The sequence below is a fragment of the Acipenser ruthenus genome, chromosome 3 (assembly GCF_902713425.1).
Source record: "Acipenser ruthenus chromosome 3, fAciRut3.2 maternal haplotype, whole genome shotgun sequence".
NCBI lineage: Eukaryota > Metazoa > Chordata > Actinopteri > Acipenseriformes > Acipenseridae > Acipenser > Acipenser ruthenus.
In genome coordinates this window covers 84920126-84942037 of record NC_081191.1, presented here as the reverse complement: position 1 = coordinate 84942037, position 21912 = coordinate 84920126, and the positions used below count along the sequence as shown (strand labels likewise).

The 21912-nt window shown below is 41.5% G+C and overlaps 1 protein-coding gene across 1 annotated transcript in view; it reads left to right on the top strand.

The window, feature by feature from the left end:
* Positions 1 to 21912, top strand: part of LOC117435756 (corticotropin-releasing factor receptor 2-like) — a 107630-nt gene that overhangs the window by 50693 nt on the left and 35025 nt on the right. The window contains exons 4-7 of the mRNA XM_034059170.2: positions 9856 to 9962; positions 12612 to 12729; positions 14222 to 14375; positions 15800 to 15860. Coding sequence (XP_033915061.1) covers positions 9856 to 9962; positions 12612 to 12729; positions 14222 to 14375; positions 15800 to 15860 — 440 coding nt within the window. The remainder of the gene's footprint in view (positions 1 to 9855; positions 9963 to 12611; positions 12730 to 14221; positions 14376 to 15799; positions 15861 to 21912) is intronic.

Here is a 21912-nt window from a genome sequence, read left to right as displayed (position 1 = left end):
AAAATAAACTTCAGTGCATATCCACCGTGCCGTCTTTGAGAGGTGTGCCGTAGGTGCATTTCTTACTGTTGCCAAACAGGTTTTTTTAAGCCCAAATAAAAGATCTTTGACAGGCTCTGTTTCTTCGGCCAATCTCCTGTGACTGAACACTTACTGGTGGCTGCATTGCTAATTTTCCTAACAATCCTTAGTTTATCTTTTGAAAAATAAAGGAAATATAGACATATGCACTTAAGTTTTTTCATGTATTTCTATAATAAAACCAAACTGTTTCTCATTTTAAAACATACAGCAGCCCGTCTCAACTTCCCAAGATTAAAAAAAAAAAAAATGTTATTGCTCTGACAACAGGTCAAAAGTAATAGGTTAATCAATCATATAACTTAATACAATACCTAAGATAAAGTACATTACTAACGTATTTAAGTTAAATTAATACACAAACGACTTTCACTTTCCTGTTCCAATCACTTGCTGAACAATTCCCAGCTAAATCTTACAAAATTAAAGCAATTTCCAATACTATTTATTCTAAAATAATATGTAAAACTGTAATATTCCAGAATAGGTTGTGAAAGCTTTACTTTGCTCCACTGAATTAACTATAAAGCAGAGGATGTCAGACTTAAAATTATACACTTTTCACGTATATGTATTTCAGGCAGAAACAGGACATAAGTAGACATCACTTTTTTTCTTTTTTTTTATCCCTTGTAGTTTCTTCGCAATAAACAAAGTGGCAAATGACACATTTTCATAAAGTAATAGCATTACTGGGCTTTACTTTTTTTTTTAAAGCTGTGCACGCAAGTGAAAACTGTCAAATTTAACTTACATAAACTCTTCAAAAAATATATGTGGAAAAGGGGGCGTTGTATAAGAAAGAAAAAAACACCATTTTGGTTTTCGTTTATTACTCTCCTCATAACAGAAAATAGGATCACAACAAAACAAAACGTTGATCACTATACTTAACATCTACCTTGCTAGTTTGGCCAGTGTCTGGAAAGTGTGAAGCATTTTCGAGTGATGTGCATTACCTGCAGCTGTATCCCCTGATTCTGACTCGCTTGCCAAATCTGAAGCATCACTTTGTTGTTGTTGTTTTTTATGTTAATCCCACACATCGCTTGCCATTTTAGACACAGACGTGGATTTTTGGCATTGAATTAATGTGCAGCAATGTTTGTAAGAATATTCATATAGTTTCGCCGCACTAAAACACCGCCATGACAGGACAGCTTGCCGCTCCCACCTCCACCAGCAGAGCGTGAATACCTGCTGGTTCCGCCTCAACCGCCGTGGGAGGACAGCTTACCGCCCCCACCTCCACCAGCAAAGGGTGAATACCTGCTGGTTCCGTCTCTACCGCCGTGGGAGGACTGCTTACCGCCCCCACCTCCACCAGCAAAGGGTGAATACCTGCTGGTTCCGCCTCAACCGCCGTGGGAGGACAGCTTACCGCCCCCACCTCCACCAGCAAAGGGTGAATACCTGCTGGTTCCGTCTCTACCGCCGTGGGAGGACTGCTTGCCCGTCCCACCTCCACCAGCAGAAGGTGAATACCTGCTGGTTCCACCTCCACCGCCATGGGAAGGACTGCTCCTGCCCTGCCTCGCTCCGCCCAAGGATGCCTGCCTCGCTCCGATCAAGGATGCCTGCCTCGCTCCGCCCAAGGATGCCTGCCTCGCTCCGCCCAAGGATGCCTGCCTCGGTCCACCCAAGGATGCCTGCCTCGCTCTGCCCAAGGATGCCTGTCTCGCACCGCCCAAGGATGCCTGCCTGCATCGCCTGGGGTTGCCTGCTGCTCCGCATCGCCTGGGGTTGCCTGCTGCTCCGCATCGCCCGGGGTTGCCTGCTGCTCCGCATCGCCCGGGGTTGCCTGCTGCTCCGCATCGCCTGGGGTTGCCTGCTGCTCTGCATCGCCTGGGATTGCCTGCTGCTCCGCATCGCCTGGGGTTGCCTGCTGCTCCGCATCGCCTGGGATTGCCTGCTGCTCCGCATCGCCTGGGGTTGCCTGCTGCTCCGCATCGCCTGGGGTTGCCTGCTGCTCTGCATCGCCTGTGGAGCCACCAGTTGCTGGGTATGTGGGAGAAGTGGAGCTTCCGTTGCCGCCTCCATGGCCAGTGGCTCCCCTCCCGAGTTTGACTCCCAGGGGTCCGCTGCTGCGACCCCTGTAGTCTAGCCGGGCGCTTGCGGGCTTGCCTGTAAGCTGCCCAGAGCTGCGTTGTCCTCCGACGCTGTAGCTCTGAGGCGGCTGCACGGTGAGTTCGCAGTGTGTAAAGAAGCGGGCGGCTGACGGCACACGCTTCGGAGGACAGCGTGTGTTCATCTTCGCCCCTCCCGAGTCAGCGCAGGGGTGGTAGCGGTGAGCTGAGCCTAAAAAATAATTGGGCATTTCAAATTGGGGAGAAAATAATAAAAACTAATTGGCAACGACTAAATTTAGAAAAAAAAAAAAAAAAAATGTGCCTGGATGAATCTACCGATTTAATCAACTAATGATTAACTGATCAACATTTTTAATTAACCAATCAACATTTTTAATCGAGTGACAGCCCTACTATATATATATATATATATATATATATATATATATATATATATATATATATATATATATACAGTGCCTTGCGAAAGTATTCGGCCCCCTTGAACTTTGCGACCTTTTGCCACATTTCAGGCTTCAAACATAAAGATATGAAACTGTAATTTTTTGTGAAGAATCAACAACAAGTGGGACACAATCATGAAGTGGAACGAAATTTATTGGATATTTCAAACTTTTTTAACAAATAAAAAACTGAAAAATTGGGCGTGCAAAATTATTCAGCCCCCTTAAGTTAATACTTTGTAGCGCCACCTTTTGCTGCGATTACAGCTGTAAGTCGCTTGGGGTATGTCTCTATCAGTTTTGCACATCGAGAGACTGAAATTTTTGCCCATTCCTCCTTGCAAAACAGCTCGAGCTCAGTGAGGTTGGATGGAGAGCATTTGTGAACAGCAGTTTTCAGTTCTTTCCACAGATTCTCGATTGGATTCAGGTCTGGACTTTGACTTGGCCATTCTAACACCTGGATATGTTTATTTGTGAACCATTCCATTGTAGATTTTGCTTTATGTTTTGGATCATTGTCTTGTTGGAAGACAAATCTCCGTCCCAGTCTCAGGTCTTTTGCAGACTCCATCAGGTTTTCTTCCAGAATGGTCCTGTATTTGGCTCCATCCATCTTCCCATCAATTTTAACCATCTTCCCTGTCCCTGCTGAAGAAAAGCAGGCCCAAACCATGATGCTGCCACCACCATGTTTGACAGTGGGGATGGTGTGTTCAGGGTGATGAGCTGTGTTGCTTTTACGCCAAACATAACGTTTTGCATTGTTGCCAAAAAGTTCGATTTTGGTTTCATCTGACCAGAGCACCTTCTTCCACATGTTTGGTGTGTCTCCCAGGTGGCTTGTGGCAAACTGTAAACGACACTTTTTATGGATATCTTTAAGAAATGGCTTTCTTCTTGCCACTCTTCCATAAAGGCCAGATTTGTGCAGTATACGACTGATTGTTGTCCTATGGACAGAGTCTCCCACCTCAGCTGTAGATCTCTGCAGTTCATCCAGAGTGATCATGGGCCTCGTGGCTGCATCTCTGATCAGTCTTCTCCTTGTATGAGCTGAAAGTTTAGAGGGACGGCTAGGTCTTGGTAGATTTGCAGTGGTCTGATACTCCTTCCATTTCAATATTATCGCTTGCACAGTGCTCCTTGGGATGTTTAAAGCTTGGGAAATCTTTTTGTATCCAAATCCGGCTTTAAACTTCTCCACAACAGTATCTCGGACCTGCCTGGTGTGTTCCTTGTTCTTCATGATGCTCTCTGCGCTTTAAACGGACCTCTGAGACTATCACAGTGCAGGTGCATTTATACGGAGACTTGATTACACACAGGTGGATTCTATTTATCATCATTAGTCATTTAGGTCAACATTGGATCATTCAGAGATCCTCACTGAACTTCTGGAGAGAGTTTGCTGCACTGAAAGTAAAGGGGCTGAATAATTTTGCACGCCCAATTTTTCAGTTTTTTATTTGTTAAAAAAGTTTGAAATATCCAATAAATTTCGTTCCACTTCATGATTGTGTCCCACTTGTTGTTGATTCTTCACAAAAAATTACAGTTTCATATCTTTATGTTTGAAGCCTGAAATGTGGCAAAAGGTCGCAAAGTTCAAGGGGGCCGAATACTTTCGCAAGGCACTGTATATATATATGTATATAATGTCCGAAAATCTCCTCCATATTTAAAACTTCACAGCAAACATTAATATATTTCAAGACCACGTTACTAACATACAGGGTGCGATTTGTCAAATTAAGTGGGCGGCAGGGCCAGATTTAAGTGGGGGCCAACAGGCCATTTGTCTAGACCCAAAACTCCAGAGGGGCCCACGAAAAAAAAAAAAATATATATATTTTAATTAATAAAAGTAGTGTTTATTTATATTGTAATATGAATAAACAATAATATGAATAAACAATACTACTTTTATTAATTGCTATTAGATTAATTGAATTTTATCATCCAATTTTTCCTCATCTGTACGTTCCCATCACGCTCGTGCTGAACTAGCTAACTCCCCCCCTCTCCCACTGTACAACCTCATGTCACAATCACTCAACCAGGAAAGCGGTACAATGTGTTATTACTGTGTTGTTATGGTCATAGAGAAACTGAGTGGGGCGGCTAAGCGCAAAAAACTTAAACAAAAGCAAACAAGCAAGAAATATTTGCTTACAAAAATACCCAAATTGTCAAATTTCAGGTTTAAATCTTTGTAAGAGGATGGTTTAGCACCGACTGCGACAGATCAAAGAAATATTCCAACTGTCAATAACAGTAGCGGTGCTGTTGCTAAGGAAGTAGGCCTGCTGGGTTTAGAAACAGAACTAGCTAATCCTATTTTGCTTTGTGTGCGAGTTGTTTTTCTCAAAGAAAAGTGCGTTGTCTGATTCAGGATTTGATGATTGGAAGCATGCTGCAATCAGAATGGGGGAGCATGAACACTCATCTGAACATACGTGATCCATGCTTCTGTGGTGTATGAGGAGACAGGAGGCTGGAAGAATTGCTCTTATTGTATTACTTGTTCTTATTGTATTACTTGTATTGTAACGCTTGAAATGTTTTTGCTTACGATTGTAAGTCGCCCTGGATAAGGGCGTCTGCTAAGAAATAAATAATAATAATAATAATAAAAGAATTGACACCTCACTGCAAATCCAGCTCAAGCAGGAACAGCAATACTGGTAAAAAGTGCAGAAACATGTAGTTCATGTCATCAAATTCCTTGCTGAACGTGGCCTGGCATTTTGTGTAGGAAATGAAACGCTTGGCTCCCCACATAATGGAAACTATTTCGGAATTTTGGAGCTCATTTCCCAGTTTTATCCATTCTTGTCAGATCACCTTGCTAAGTTTGAAAATCCAGGAAGTGGAAGGTTATCATATCTACGTGTGAAGAGCTAAATGAACTGAGCAAGGCAGCTGAATGTTGTGTGGATATGTGACGGAATACTCAGCGCCCCTGTTCGTATTATGATTTGTACTTTGTTTTGTTGTATTATTATGTATTGTTTGGCAGGACGAGTGAAGTGCCGTCTGCCATTATCTGTTATTGTTTAGAATTACCTTGTGAGAATGCGTGACTGATCAGTTACTAAGTATATAATTAGCTGACAGTCACACATCTTATTAAACCTGTGCAAAATGTGACAGAGGGATAATAAGGTCATTGTTAGCTAGTTAATCTCTCGGTCACCAGTATAAAGACATGCAGCTTTGGCTGCAACGGGTGGAGTGTCTAAGAGTACAGAACGGGAGTAAGAGGAGGTGACAAAATAATTAAACAATTGCTACGCATGCTGGGTCAAAACCAGCACAATACTTGTTTCATTTATTGTTTGTTTGTTTGTTTGGCCAACGTGACTTTTTGTTTGGGGTTTTGTTTAAATATTTTGTTTATTAAAACACTGAGCGCCGTAGCGCCACAGTTTCGCCCCTGTTGTGTGGTTTCATTTCCTGGCCTGACGTCACCGCACCAGCCATCCTTTCACAGGATGCCATGTCTTTCTTTGGGATTCTGTCAGCAATATACAATTTGTTTTCCTCTTCCTTTTATCGCTGGAAAATACTTGGTAAATAATTACATTGTTGTTAAGCGATTGTAGACGGTTGCTCAACACAGAGACCATAAACCACCAGAAAGCAGACATATGGCTGCACATTTCAGCAGTCAGATTAGACCACATAGAAATGGTACTTCTTGCTGACTTGTGGGATACAATCCTAGTGAGAGATTTAACAAAACAGTTAAGTCACTCCAAGCCGAAGACATTGAACTGTCACTGGTGGTTAAAATTGCTGGAATCGCTAAAATCGAATCTTTTAGAGATTCTAGCAATGGCCAGTACTCTGCAGGATGGACCTGTATTTGTGTTTCCTGTCACTGTATGTGCATACCCACCACTGCTGTGTTTACCTCTCTATGTGTAATTCTAGTCTGCTTGTGTACATTCGTGTCTCCCCTGTGATTGGTCCCATCTGTGTGCAGAGCTTACACACATCCCATTGGTCCTCGGCCGCACACTACGGACCAAGGAGATGTGTGTAAGCTCTGCACCCTGATTTACATACAGGGCGGAGCTAAGTGTATAAAAGGGGCTAGGACCAGCATTCTGTGTCACTGTCTTGTATCCTCTGTTGCTAACAGGGACTCTGGTGTGTGAGAGACAGCGTGCTAATAAAAAGCATTGAAAGAAACCAAGCGTCTCTCTTGTTTTCTGCCTCTTGCAAAACGCAATAATACTTTGCATAAAATATTTTCTAAACAAAGTTATTAAGGCAGGAGAACGGCAGACAGAAATCATCAAGCACATCCTATCGACTTAATTTATTAAACGTAAATAAATTACCAAAAAATTATTATATACCGTTTTGTACCAGTGGTGGCTGGTGACTTCTAAATCAGAAAAGACACAACTACAAACCTGTTGTACACTTCTAGCACATTAAAGGAAATGGATGAAATCAAGTCATTCTATATGGTTTTTGACATCCTAATAAATATGGTTGCTTGTTCAATGCCAGCAGAAATCATAGCAAGCAATTATTTCTGTGAATCCCGTTGTGCCGAATTTTGCATTAATTTGAGATATGCCCATGCATCAGCGTTTCATATTAATTTATTCATCGTCATGTGAAATGTGAACTTTCGGTATTATAAATTAAATGCACTTTTTAGACATCAAAACACCAAAACACATAACAGATCAAGTTAAATTTAAATGAACAAAATAGTTAGTAATTTCCATTCTGCCTACTTTTCATTGATATATTTGCTTTTAAATATTTGCTATACGCTACATGTATGCCTAATATGAGTACAGTCTTAGTAATAATAATACTAGCACCAAATACTTGAACACATCATAATGCCTGCACAAGACAACCACAAATTAGGGCTAATAAGATGAGAAAACAGCTGTGTTTTTAAAATGTTCCTACCGTTATGATGGATTTCTTTTTTCTTTTTTTCTGGTCACTTCAGCAGTGGGTGGGAGGGTTTAAGTTGTTCCTCCAAAACCAGGCATCACACTACGTCACCTGTCATTGCTAGTACTGTGGCATAGCAGATAGGAGTTTATAATGAAGGCTTGTCTCCTCTGATGAAAAAAACGCTCTGGGCTCCTCCAATTAAAACTCGTGCTCAGATCACTATGGCGCTTTAATAGCGTTTTGCAATAACCAGGCAATTAGCCTAAAAACCTGAAACCCCCAAATTACTTGTGCATTAATAATAATAATAATAATAATAATAATAATAATAATAATAATAATAATAATTACATCTTGCAGATTTTACATTCTACTCTTAGTGGTCTCATCACACTTCAACTGTGTATATCAATTACTTTCACCATAACAATAAACAACTGCAATCCCCAAATAACTAGTTAATACATATAGAATAATAGATGGGCTTCAGTGAGTTACAAGAAAATAATTCCATCTAGGGTTTCTGTGACGTCATAAATTACGAGACTGTTTCATTTCAAATAAAACAGAATTCTTGTTAAATAAACCTTAAAATGAAAATTTGGGTAAGAAATCCCTTTTTGAGACACATTTCTGTTTTTAGCCCTGCACCCGAGTATGTGCTACATATGTATACCTGTATGAGTAATGGGTTCTCTGCACACCCCTACTGGGTATCCATGTCTTCATTTTGTATTTTTTCATTAGGGTTATAGAAGCATGCCATTAATACATGCCATTAAGAATGTAGTTTTATAGATCATTATTCTCACTTATTTATAAGATCTTTGAATTCGATTTTTATGATAATACAGAGACTATACATCACCAGAAGGGATTTGACTACATTAAGCCAGGTTTCAGTACCCCTTTACAATTTTCGCTCAACTGAATGGTACCACATTTGCAACAAAAGGCAGAATAATTTGATTAACATATTTATTTATTTGTTCCTATTTATTTAATATATCATTGATGTCACAACAGTTTGGGACTGACAAACTGCTGATTTAGGACAGAATACTAAGCAGTAATTCTTAAAACTTGTATTAAGTCTTTGGATGCACAGAATCACAACACAGTACTTGGAAATCTCTTCGGAAGCATACATATTCGCTTTCTATTCAGCAAATTTATTGTAAAATAATCCAAAATAGTCTGCATTGTAAATGTTTACCATGTACTTCCCATCTCAGCATAATTGTGTGCCATTTAAAATGTTTACATCATCAAAAACATTAACCTCAAGATAAAACTATAACTAACACTGATAAATGTTTTATTAAAAGCCAACATAAAATGATCCAAAGGGACTTGGTATAACTTTCTGTCGTGCTGCACTTTCTGTACTTGTGTTTTCTTCCTTACTTTTTATTTTTCCGGTGTTTATTGGAAACAGTTGCTTAAAGGACTTGTAGAGGTGTGGGGGTGAGGAATGGCAACTGAATCTGCATTGAATTGTTTTCTGCCTGCCATAGAAAAGTCTTTTATATCATAAATCTATGATTTGATAAAATATTTATTTTTACTTTGTGAAAATCAAAAAAAAAAAATCTTTTTTGATAGTAGTTTGGATTGGGGATATGGTTTGCTGTATTTTGTTGACCTGTAAAGCTGAGGGAACACAAAGCCACTTTTTGAGGAACAGTGGCTTGAACCCAGGTTCCAGACCAGGAGACCTAGTCTGAGGAAACTTTCCTGTACCAAACCCCAAGTCTCCAATGGTGTGCCATGCAGAGACCTGAAATCTTGTCTCCTGAAACCTAGTTTCAAGCCACAAATTGGCTTTGTGTTCCCTCAGCTTAAGACAATGCTGTGATACAGCATGTAATGAATAATAAATAACAACATTTATTTTGAAATCATTTGTTTCTGAAATGTGTCACTCTGCATGTATGCCTGTGTTTGAGTTGCATTGCATGGTTTCCCTTAAAAACACACCCACACAATTGCCTTGTACTGTAATTCCACAAAATGTTGTGCTTTTGTTACAAGCATACTAATGTGTCCTAAAAGTAACCCTGAGAGTTGCTTGTTACTAGTTTTGTATCTTTAATTTAGTTTTCCTTTCACAGAAATTTGGGAGTAAAGACCCTGAGTCATGCATAATTATAATAGCTCTGTAATATACCTGTATTTTGTGTGAAAATGCATTTTAATAATAACATGCAATATTGCTAGCTTGATTTTTTAGGTGACCATCAAAACAAAAACATATTAAAAAAAAAAACAAAAAAAAAAAAACTTTACTCTCATTCTTTCTTTAGAGAAAATATCCAATGCACTACAATATCGCCCTGATAATAAACTACCTTGGACATTGTATATCGGTTGGGGCTCTTATTGTGGCCTTTGTGCTTTTCTTGTGCTTGAGGTAAGTAGCCTTCTTTTTGGATAAAATTTAATTACTTACTGTACTGTGTTTAATCAACCTTGTACCCTAAGGTAATGGATAGTAACATGTCTGACGGCAATTCACATGGCTGCATGCTTGTCATCATCAAGTTAGCAGATTTGACATAAAGGGCCATATTTATAAAATCTATTCACAAACACAGTCGCAAAACTGACTGTGAATACCCATCAACTGGCGAGTGAATACAACTAGTTTTTTGTGTGTGCACTCGCAAGTTGCACAGAATATTATTACCAGAATAATACAATAATATTAATAACTAATGGCTCAATAAATCCTAGATGTAATTAAAAAAATGTCTGAAAAGACTAGCTTGTAGCTTAGAGGGGTCAGCTAATATTATAGCGGGATGTTTTATGAATATAATACACGAGAAAGCAAAACAAATAAAATAATATATTTTTGTGTTGGGTTAATTAAATTCAAAATAAACTATTGTAATTCGTCAGGTCAAAAGCTGTCAAAATGACTCCCCAGAATAAATAAACATTTATTTTACATAAACCTTGAGGTTCTTTCTGACTATGTTCATAACTGAATACATCCCACACCCCTCCCCCAATACAAAAGAATGGTATTTAATATTAGACAAATAATTTGCTGATTTTTTTTTTATTTTTAAACGGACATACAGTTTGCCTGTTGGTAAATACGGCCCACAGTTTTTTTTTGTTTTTTTTTTATATTACTCATATTTGGGGAAAAAAAGATATGTAAAACAAATACATTGAATCAGCTCCTGGTTCCAAAAGGACATTGACGATAGTCAATTTCAAGTCTAGAGATAGACAGCTTATCCAGGGGGAAGGAGGAGGGACTGTCAAACCAGCAGTCTTTGAAGTAAATAGTTAATAAACTACAGTCCTCCACTCTGTTCTTACATACATCCACTTTGAAAAAACTGATTTTCTAAGGATACAGGGCCAGCTTTTCAAAGATTTTATGTAAATGCATACAACTTTCATGTAGTTCTGCTTGCATTGTGGATATCTTGTATATATTTTAGGGCTGTCAATTAATCACAATTGACTGCTCGATTAACGCGTTAATTTTTGGGAGAATTTTTTTTAACTCATGTTAATTCGCACTGCTTGTTTTGTCCCTCTTAGCATACTGTAATTCATTTCCTGTGGTACCACTTAAGAACATAATAACATAAAAAAAAATTACAAACGAGAGGAGGCCATTCGGCCCATCTTGCTCATTTGGTTGTTAGTAGCTTATTGGTCCCAAAATCTCATCAAGCAGCTTCTTGAAGGATCCCTTGATGTCAACTTCAACAACATTACTAGGGATTTGTTTCCAGACTCCCACAATTCTCTGTGTAAAAAAGTGCCTCCCATTTTCTGTTCTGAATGCCCCTTTATCTAATCTCCATTTGTGACCCCTGGTCCTTATTTATTTTTTCAGGTCAAAAAAGTCCATTGGGTCGACATTGTCAGTACCTTTTAGAATTTTGAATGCTTGAATCAGATCGCTGCATAGTCTTCTTTGTTCAAGACTAAATAAATTCAATTATTTTAGGCTGTCTGCATATCACATGCCTTTTAAACCCAGAATAATTCTGGTTGCTCTTCTGTGCACTCTTTTAGAGCAGCATTATCCTTTTTGTGGTGAGTTGACCAGACACAATATTCTAGATGAGGTCTTACTAATGCATTGTAAAGTTTTAGCATTACTTCCCTTGATGTAAATTCAACACTTTTCAATATATAGCCACGCATTTTGTTGGCCTTTTTTATACTGTAGCTTCCCCACATTGTCTAGATGAAGACATTTCTGAGTCAACATAAACTCCTAGATCTTTTTTTCATAGATTCCTTCTTCAATTTCAGTATCTCCCATATGGTATTTATAATGCACATTTTTATTGCCTGCCTTACACTTTTCTATATTAAATGTCATTTGCCATATGTCTGCCCAGTTCTGAATGCTGTCTAGATTATTTTTGGATAATGTGCTTGTGTTTTTGTATTTGAGGTTGCAGATTCAATAAGCCACCAGGCTAATAATGAAAAATAATCACCTCCATCACAATAAATCCCCAAAACTCCAAATAGCACTCAAATAATAAACAGTATATTTTGCAGATTGTATGTCTTCTCTTACTTGATCTAATCATACTTTACTATATATTGTACTGAAGCACCCCCTCCCCCATCACAATAATGCCAAAAATAAATAATAATAACAAAATACATCTTGAAGATTTGCAGTCTGCGTTAAGTGGTCTCCGCTTCAACTGGGTACATTAATCACATCCCCCACCACAGACATTGCATATCACTTGGTAATAAATAACAACAACAAGAATTTAAAATGACATATCAGGACTTCAAAACGACAACACATCCTTGTTAACTACACATTAAAACACTGTATGGTCACTTTATGAGTGACAATCAGGTCCAGAAATGAATTTTTACTGTACTTCCAGTACAGCTGCTATCCCTCCCAGCTGCAATGAAGTTACCCCGAGAATGTACCCATACGAGTATGAGTAATGGGTTCTCTACACATCCCTAACGGATTCAGCAAGAAACGGAGAATAAATATACTCAATGCATGGTTGCAGAATGTAAGCGCCTTTTATGCTTGTTTTTCTAGGAGCATCAGATGCCTTCGGAACATTATCCATTGGAACCTGATCACCACATTCATCCTAAGGAATGTTATGTGGTTCCTTCTCCAGATGATTGACCATAATATACATGAGAGCAATGAGGTAGCTTGGTTTGTATTTGCTACTGCAGTTCTTGATCCACTAAAGCCAATTAATATACTATTGCAAGGCTTTTGTTGAAATTGAAAATACAGAGACATTTACAGCTTCTTTGGAAGGTATATATTTATTTGTATTGAAAGGTTTTCTAGTAACAAGAGTTGTACTGATTTCCTGTATTTTATTTGTGTAGAATATCTGTGAGCAATATTTAAGTCACTGCTTTTTAGAGCATAAATTAATTTTGAATTTGATCTTATTTTGGGAGTCTAGACAGATACATGTACAGTATCAAGTAACCGTCACAGAATTGACTCTGTCATGTGTTGCATTGAACTGCCCTTAAAACCAATTCTTCTGCACACTGTTGCATCTGGTCCTAGTGCACCATGGTAACTCAGTGGTTTACATGGGTTACATAATAGACTTTACTATCATAAAATGTTTAACAAATTCATACACAATAACTATTATCGCAATCGTTTTTATACTCTCCATCTGGCCCACATCATAATTTAGTTGCTAAACACAATGCTTTTGTGGTGCCCAGTGATCTTCCTCGTAAATGTTTTAACTGTGCAACCTTCAAAAAATAGTTGTTGTCTCTTTAAATAAAACAAGCTGTCTTTATCTGGCCATGTGGGATCGCAGTTTGGTCTTGTTTGAAAGTTTAAATCAAATGAGGCTTTAATGGAGGCAAGTTTAACCCTTTGCGGTCCATTGTCGGACCTGGTCCGACATTGCAATTATTCCTATCAGGTCCATTGTCGGACCCTGTTTGACATCATTATAGAAACGCAAAAAACGGGTTTTAGTCGTTTTCTCTCCGGAAAAAGTCGAGTAAACCATTCAATGGCCGAGTGGGAATGACAGGAGCCGAGACAAGTCGAAAAAAAAATAAATAAAAAAGGCGTATCTCATGAATAGTTATATATGGCCCTGGTATCAGATAACGGTGCGGTCGTAAGTAAACAAGCTGGCTGCCTGTGAATCAGCGCACAGAGAACACGGACATTTGCAGAGCTTTTTTGAGATGTTATAGTAATAAAATAATGACTTGGATCGCATTATTGAGGAGTTTGGTGATAAAACGAGTGATCAGGAGATGATCGATCGGTATGTACGACTATTATTATTATTATTATTTATTTCTTACATAGGTAAAAGCTATAGCGAACGAAAGGGTGGGGCGGGGCTGGAGATGCCTAGTGAGTGCTTTGTTGATATGCAGGGCCATTTAAACCCGTTTGACTGTGGAAAAAAATACTTTTAAACAGCGCGTCTAAAATTAACGGCGCGTGTGAAAATAAATTAGACCTGGCGTGCCTGACGCGCATTTAATAAATGGACCGCAAAGGGTACCACAAATTTACCATGTTCTCTTTTACAGGAGACAGAATGCTAACTCACAAAATAGTTATAACTTATAACTAACTGACTTGCTTATTAGTATATTATTTTGTATAAAGATGACTCTTTCTCTATTTTTTTCCAGCCCTGGTGTCGTCTTATCACAACTATATACAATTATTTTGTCGTGACAAATTTCTTTTGGATGTTTGTTGAAGGATGTTACCTACACACGGCTATAGTGATGACCTATTCCACAGACAAACTGAGAAAATGGGTGTTTCTCTTCATTGGATGGTGTGAGTAAAATGTAGTTTTTATTACTTCAAAACAGGATGATGGGCTAACATCTGTGTTATGGTGACAAGCTATAACACCTGTTTTATATTAATATTAATAATGATTTTTATTACATGAGAGTAACTGTTATTTACGTCATGCTATTATTTGACTCAGCTTTCACCAAGATAAAATGAGATAGTAGTGGTGGGGACCAACCAAGATTATTATTTATTATTATTTGTTTATTTAGCAGACGCCTTTATCCAAGGCGACTTACAGAGTCTAGGGTGTGTGAACTATGCATCAGCTGCAGAGTCACTTACAACTATGTCTCACCCAAAAGACGGAGCACAAGGAGGTTAAGTGACTTGCTCAGGATCACACAAATGAGTCAGTGGCTGAGGTGGGATTTGAACCGGGGACCTCCTGGTTACAAGCCCGTTTCTTTAACCACTGGACCACACAGCCTCCTAAATAAAGTAGTAAACTTGGACAGGTGACTTTACAACAGAATGGTTTGTTAAACTGACTTTTTCCTGTTCAGGTCTGTGTGTGCTATATTAAATGGGGAAAGCACACAACTTAAAAATGGGTTATTAGACAAGATAACAAAGGAATATGCCCCTGTGCACTTTATATGCACTTTATTGTAATGCTGCTCAGGCGCACTGATTTATTTTAGCCCGCAGAGGGCGCTGTTATCCGTGGCCTGAATACCGGCAAAATGTCTGGATGGGACAAACAACATGACAATGAACGTGTGCTGCATATATGGACTTCATTAAAAATGCCAGATGCCCTTGGGTAACCGAGTTTTGGGACTGTTTCTAATCGATTTCCCCATCTGTATAACTTGGTAAAGCTTTGCCTTACACTTCCAACCAATTTAGTGGATGCAGACGTGCAGTCTCAATGTATGGGCAAGTCCACACCAGACAGAGAATGTTGGCAGCGACTGCTGGGGGATGTTGCATGCTTGCCTTTAACAAATTACAGCACTCCGTTTTAGTAAGGAAGCACTATCTTTAGGCTTTTGTAGTGCTCTGAAATATTTTCTACTTAGGTTTATTTATTGTTTAAACAGGTCTGTGAAATGTCAGTGAAATCTTTATTCCATAACCTACCTGGGAAAAATATGTCAATTCTCTGTAATTTAAGTAGACCCCTAATTGTAGGCATTGGGGAAAGTCTTCTATAAGGAATAACATTAAAATAAATAGACAGAAAATAAAAAGTCAGAAATATAAACCTGTATCCCAACAACTAACTAATCAGTGCTGGTTATAAAATGGTATTCTGATTTTGGGGATATATTTATTTATTTATTTTTGTTATTGTTGTAGGGGAAAAGTTTCATGACATAGAAAGCATATTTCAGGTAGCCTAAAAAGCATGTGTTTCTGTCAAATATGTTTTTAATTATTCTATTTCTCACATACAGGTATTCCTTGTCCAATCATAGTGGCCTGGGCTATTGGCAAGCTGTATTATGAAAATGAGCAGTAAGTTTGCCGTTTGCCATTTATAACATCCAGATGGTTATCACACATGTTATCGTTTTGTCCACTGAAAAGGAAACATCGGCAGCTCCATGAGTAGCTACACATAAATTGAACATGACTCAGACGTTTATTTTCATTATTGCTGTAAGTCTCAAATGTAGCAAACGTTTAAGATTTTGTTGTTGGAGTTTACGAATTTTAAGGGTTTTTTGTTTGTTTGTCTTGGGTTTCATTGATTAACATCAGGGCTGAAAATATTTCAAGAGCATCCTACACATTTGTACAATTATTTTGCTTACAGGAAAACATATTTCAGAATCATTCTGTGGAAAGCGTGGTACGTTTATGCATAAAAGCATTGTAGCTACATTCAGTGTGTGTGCAGATACTTCTGGAGCCTTGGATGTTTCTCAAGCTTTTTTCAGTGGTTGAAGCGATTACCTGTGATTGTTTCATATTGCATCCAAACACATCTGCATCTGCAATTCATATTGATGAATGTAACCATTATAAAACACTTCAATGAAAACCAATCAACTTTTTAACAACAAAATATATTCACATCCAAGTGTAAGGCAATGTTGTCTTCTAGCTTGCTAGAGTGAATTAGGAAGTTAAACTTTTCCATGAAATTATAATAGGTCATTCTGAAATTTATGTGGATGATACTTCATTGGGAAAATGCTCAGAGCAGATCGGTTTACCTGGCTTTGATGCAAACCTCTTTGTCTAAGCACCACTTGGGATGAGAAGTCGTGCCAACTTGATTTGTTTTCCCACCTACATACATGCTCTGTTCCAAGGTGAACTTTTAACGTCAAGCACTTAAAACCACTTACCGATTTACATAACATCTCAAGTCTTGTAATATAAAAATTGTGTAAACTGAAAATGCTTATAATATTCAGTTATATTCAGAAAATTTGATTGAAGCTGGCTTAAATTTTGTGAATGTCTTCATACACAAACATTGCTGAATAAATTATGAGTGAAATGCTACCTTCTACATACAGTCTCCCGTGGATTACATAAGCGATTGTCTTTGTATCAAGTTCTGTACTAAAAATGTAATCTTTGAGGCAAATATCAATTTGTGAGAGGAGGAACCCAACAGATACAACGGGCTAGATTCTCAAAGCTGTTTATTTCAGATCCCCATTTGCACATTTTTAAAAAAAATTTCAGAAAAAAAAAAACTAACACCCAATAAATTTTCCAAACCAGAAATAAGTTAAATAAGATGTTTCATTTAGAGACGTGTAAGAAGCCTTAAGTTATTTCTTATTTGTTTAAGAATGTTTTGTTTTGTTTATTTTTTTTTTTTTTACTACTGACGATTTGGAGTAATAGCTTTCAGAATCAGGAACAACATGTTCAATACAAACAGTAGGGCAGTATTTTGTTATTAAATAACAAATAAGACTTGGCAAAAGTCTTAAGTAAGACTTGGCAAAACAAAACAAAAAGGGCACAGGGGCCAAAACAAAAGGTTCACAAAGTACCTTTGTAACAACTTCACACAAATAGTAGCAGTCATCTGTTTAGCATTCCGTCTCACTGAGTCTCTCTCCTTCTCCAACCAACCTCCTAATGAGCCCAGAGTGGGTCCTTTTATACTGTGGCTAAAGCCTTAACTACCAATCAATCAATTAATTACCTCATTAAGGCTCCAGCCACATTCTTCTCAAGGTTTTTTTTTTATGGATGGGGAATTAACCCCATCTTTGCCACAACACACAATTCAAAATAATGATACATAATGCAAATACAGTGCCTTGCATAAGTATTCACCCCCTGTGGCGGGAGTGTCCCGCCCTATTTATTATTATTTGTATTTTGTTTGCGGCGCGGGTAAAAGCGCCGCGTCTTTTATTGTTATATTTAAAAACCTCGTGAGGATGCATGGCTGATCAGCTACTGATTATTTAACTAGCTGACAGTCATGCATCCTTACCAAACGCGTGCAGACTCTGGCCGGGGGATAATAAGATAATTACCAACTAGTTAAATCCTCGGCCAGAGTATATAAACCGGCAGCACTCTGCACTCGGGGTGTGGAGTGTTCGAGAGTGGAGAACGGGAGAGAGAGAGGAAGAAAACAATTGCTAAAACGTGCTGGAGTATCCAGCACGAAACTTACTTGTTTGTTTATTCGTTCGGCCCTCGTGCCCTTTTGTTTGGTGTTTTGTTAAATCTTTTGTTTTTGTTTTGTTTATTAATACGCTGAGTGCACCAGCACTCAGCTTCAACCGCCCATCCACTGTTTTGGTTTGAGTTACTTCCTGGTCCGTGACGTCATCCACATCACCACTGCGAGCCAGACTGCCACATATGGTGTCCTGCGTGGGACAAACAACGCCTCCAACAGCCGGACCAGGAACAGCAAAGGAAGTTTTTTTCGTGTTCGTTTTTTCAAATAGTGTTTTTTGTGTTTGAAAAAAAAAAAAAAAAAAAAAAAAAATGGATGAAGTGGACACCTATATGGAGAGGTGGCATGCGCATCAGAGGGAGTTGAAGGAAGGAGGGGCTACATGGTGCCTCGCCTGCCTGGAGTATGGGCACCTCCCTGAGGTGTGCCCATATGAAGACCCCCTCTTTGTGCAGGCCTTTGATCGAGGTGAGGTGGAGACTGCGGAGGAGTGGATCCACCTGAAGGCCATACCATCGCCGCAGGTGGATCAGGAAACCTGCCTCACCTGCCTCAAAGGGGAGGAGTGGTGCTTTGCCGTCGGCAAGGTCGGGCACAAAGCACCCGACCAACCCCCTCCATGGCAGGAGGTGGAACTGCTGGTCCCGAAGAAGGGAAGGAGGGGCGGTGCTAAGAAGGCAAAGAAGCCCGCACGTCCTGCGCCTGAGTGGGAGGAGCCCGAACGTCCTGCGCCTGAGTGGGAGGAGCCCGAACGTCCTGCGCCTGAGTGGGAGGAGCCCGAACGTCCTAAGCCCAAGAGGGGGGAGTCGGTGCATCCACAGCCCAAAAGGGAGGAGTCGGTGCGTCCACAGCCCAAAAGGGAGGAGTCGGTGTGTCCACGGCCCGAAGAGAGGGAAGTCGGGGCTTCCACAGCCCTAGGACCCAAGCTGCAGTCCCAAGAGCCAGAAGGGGAGGAGTTACAGGCTCAACCCCCTGAATTTTTCTGGGGGGGAGAAGGGCAGGATGCTGGTGTTCCCCAGCAGCCTCTATTTATGCTGCTGAAGGGAGCACGGCACACACCAGCCCAGCCGCCACAGCAGAGGGAGCCAGCACCGCACAGCCTCCCTCTGAGTGGCCAGCATCCGCCCCATCGCCTCTGCCTCCACCACCACCAGGAGCAGAGCAGCAGGAGCTGCCTCTGTCTCCACCACCACCAGGAGCAGAGCAGCAGGAGCTGCTTCTGTCTCCACCATCACCAGGAGCAGAGCAGCAAGAGCTGCCTCTGCCTCCGCCGCCTCCACCGTCGTGGGAGGACTGCTTGCCCCTCCCACCTCCACCAGCAGAGGGTGAATGCCTGCTGGTTCTGCCTCAACCGCCGTGGGAGGACTGCTTGCCCCTCCCACCTCCACCAGCAGAGGGTGAATGCCTGCTGGTTCCGCCTCCACCGTCGTGGGAGGACTGCTTGCCCCTCCCACCTCCACCAGCAGAGGATGAATGCCTGCTGGTTCTGCCTCAACCGTCGTGGGAGGACTGCTTGCCCCTCCCACCTCCACCAGCAGAGGATGAATGCCTGCTGGTTCTGCCTCAACCGTCGTGGGAGGACTGCTTGCCCCTCCCACCTCCACCAGCAGAGGATGAATACCTGCTGGTTCCGCCTCAGCCGCCGTGGGAGGACTGCTTGCCACTCCCAGCTCCACCAGCAGAGGGTGAATACCTGCTGGTTCCGTCTCAGCCGCCGTGGGAGGACTGCTTTCCCCTCCCACCTCCACCAGCAGAGGGTGAATACCTGCTGGTTCCACATCCACCGTCATGGGAAGGACTGCTCCTGCCCTGCCTCGCACCACCCAGGGATGCCTGCTTCGCATCGCCTGGGGCTGCCTGTTGCTCCGCATCACCTGGAGAGCCACCAGCTACAGAGAACGAGGGAGAAGTGGAGCTCCCGCTGCCGCCTCCATGGCCAGGGGCTCCCCTCCCGAGTTCACCTCCCGAGGGTCCGCTGCCGCTGCAGTCGCCTGGGGTCGCCAGGGATCCTGCTTCGCCTGGGGTCACTACACTGTGGTCGGAGCCCCACGGAGGGGAGCTGCCGGCCATGAAGAAAGGGGGGGAGGTCAGGAGACCAGCTCCCCCAGCCGCACTTTCGCGGCCGGAGATCATGTGGTCAGAGCCCCACGGAGGGGAACTGCTGGCCGTGAAGAGGAGGGGGGAGGTCAGGAGACCAGCTCCCCCAGCCGCACTTTCGCGGCAGGAAATACTGTGGCTGGAGCCCCATGAAGGGCAGCTGCCAGCCATGAAGAAGGGGGGGGGAGGTCAGGAGACCAGCTTCCCCGCAGCAATTTCGCTGCAGGAGAAAGGGTGGCCGGCCATGAAGAAGGGGGGGCAGGTCTGGAGACCACCCCCAAAATTTTTTTGGCCAGAGGAGCCGGCCGGTGCGCGGGCCATTGGAACGCTACGGCTGTTTGGGTGGGAGGAGGACATCCCACCGTGGCCGCCACCTTTGGTCCGCTGCTGCCCCTGTTCCTGCGCCGGGACTGCTACCGGGACTTTGGGGACTAAGGGGGGAGGTGGCCGAAAAGGCCATGTGTGCTGCGCACAAGGGGGGGCATGTGTGGCGGAGTGTCCGCCCCTATTTATTATTATTTGTATTTTTTGTTTGCGGCGCGGGTAAAGCGCCGCGTCTTTTATTGTTATATTTAAAAACCTCGTGAGGATGCATGGCTGATCAGCTACTGATTATTTAACTAGCTGACAGTCATGCATCCTTACCAAACGCGTGCAGACTCTGGCCGGGGGATAATAAGATAATTACCAACTAGTTAAATCCCTCGGCCAGAGTATATAAACCGGCAGCACTCTGCACTCGGGGTGTGGAGTGTTCGAGAGTGGAGAACGGGAGAGAGAGAGGAAGAAAACAATTGCTAAAACGTGCTGGAGTATCCAGCACGAAACTTACTTGTTTGTTTATTCGTTCGGCCCTCGTGCCCTTTTGTTTGGTGTTTTGTTAAATCTTTTGTTTTTGTTTTGTTTATTAAATACGCTGAGTGCACCAGCACTCAGCTTCAACCGCCCATCCACTGTTTTGGTTTGAGTTACTTCCTGGTCCGTGACGTCATCCACATCACCACTGCGAGCCAGACTGCCACACCCCCCTTGGACTTTTCCACATTTTGTAGTGTTACAACCCGGAATTAAAACAGATTTTTACCATTTGATTTACACAACATACTTAACACTTTGAAGGTGCAAAATATTTTTTTATTGTGACACAAAAGTTAATTAAACAAAAAAAAGACATTTGTTGGTTGCATAAGTATTCACCCCCCTGAGTCAATACTTGGTAGAAGCACCTTTGGCAGCAATTACAGCTGTGAGTCTTTTTGGGTGAGTCTCTACCAGCTTTGCACATCTGGATCCTGCAATTTTTGCCCATTCTTCTTGGCAAAATTGCTCAAGCTCTGTCAAGTTGGATTGGGACCGTTGGTGAACAGCAATTTTCAAGTCTTGCCACAGATTCTCAATCGGATTGAGGTCTGGGCTTTGACTGGGCCATTCTAAGACATTCAGGTTCTTGTTTTTAAACCACTCCAGTGTAGCTTTGGCTGTGTGTTTAGGGTCATTGTCCTGCTGGAAGGTGAACCTCCGCCCCAGTCCCAGGTCTCTTGCAGACTGAAACAGGTTTTCCTCTAGAATTTCCCTGTATTTGGCTCCATCCATCTTGCCATCAATCCTGACCAGTTTCCCAGTCCCTGTCGATGAAAAGCATCCCCATAACATGATGCTGCCACCACCATGCTTCACCGTGGGGATGGTGTTCTCAGGGTGATGAGCAGTGTTGTCTTTGCGCCACACATAGCGTTTTGCGCTAAGGCCAAAAAGTTCGATTTTGGTCTCAGCAGACCAGAGAACCTTTTTCCACATGTTTGCTGT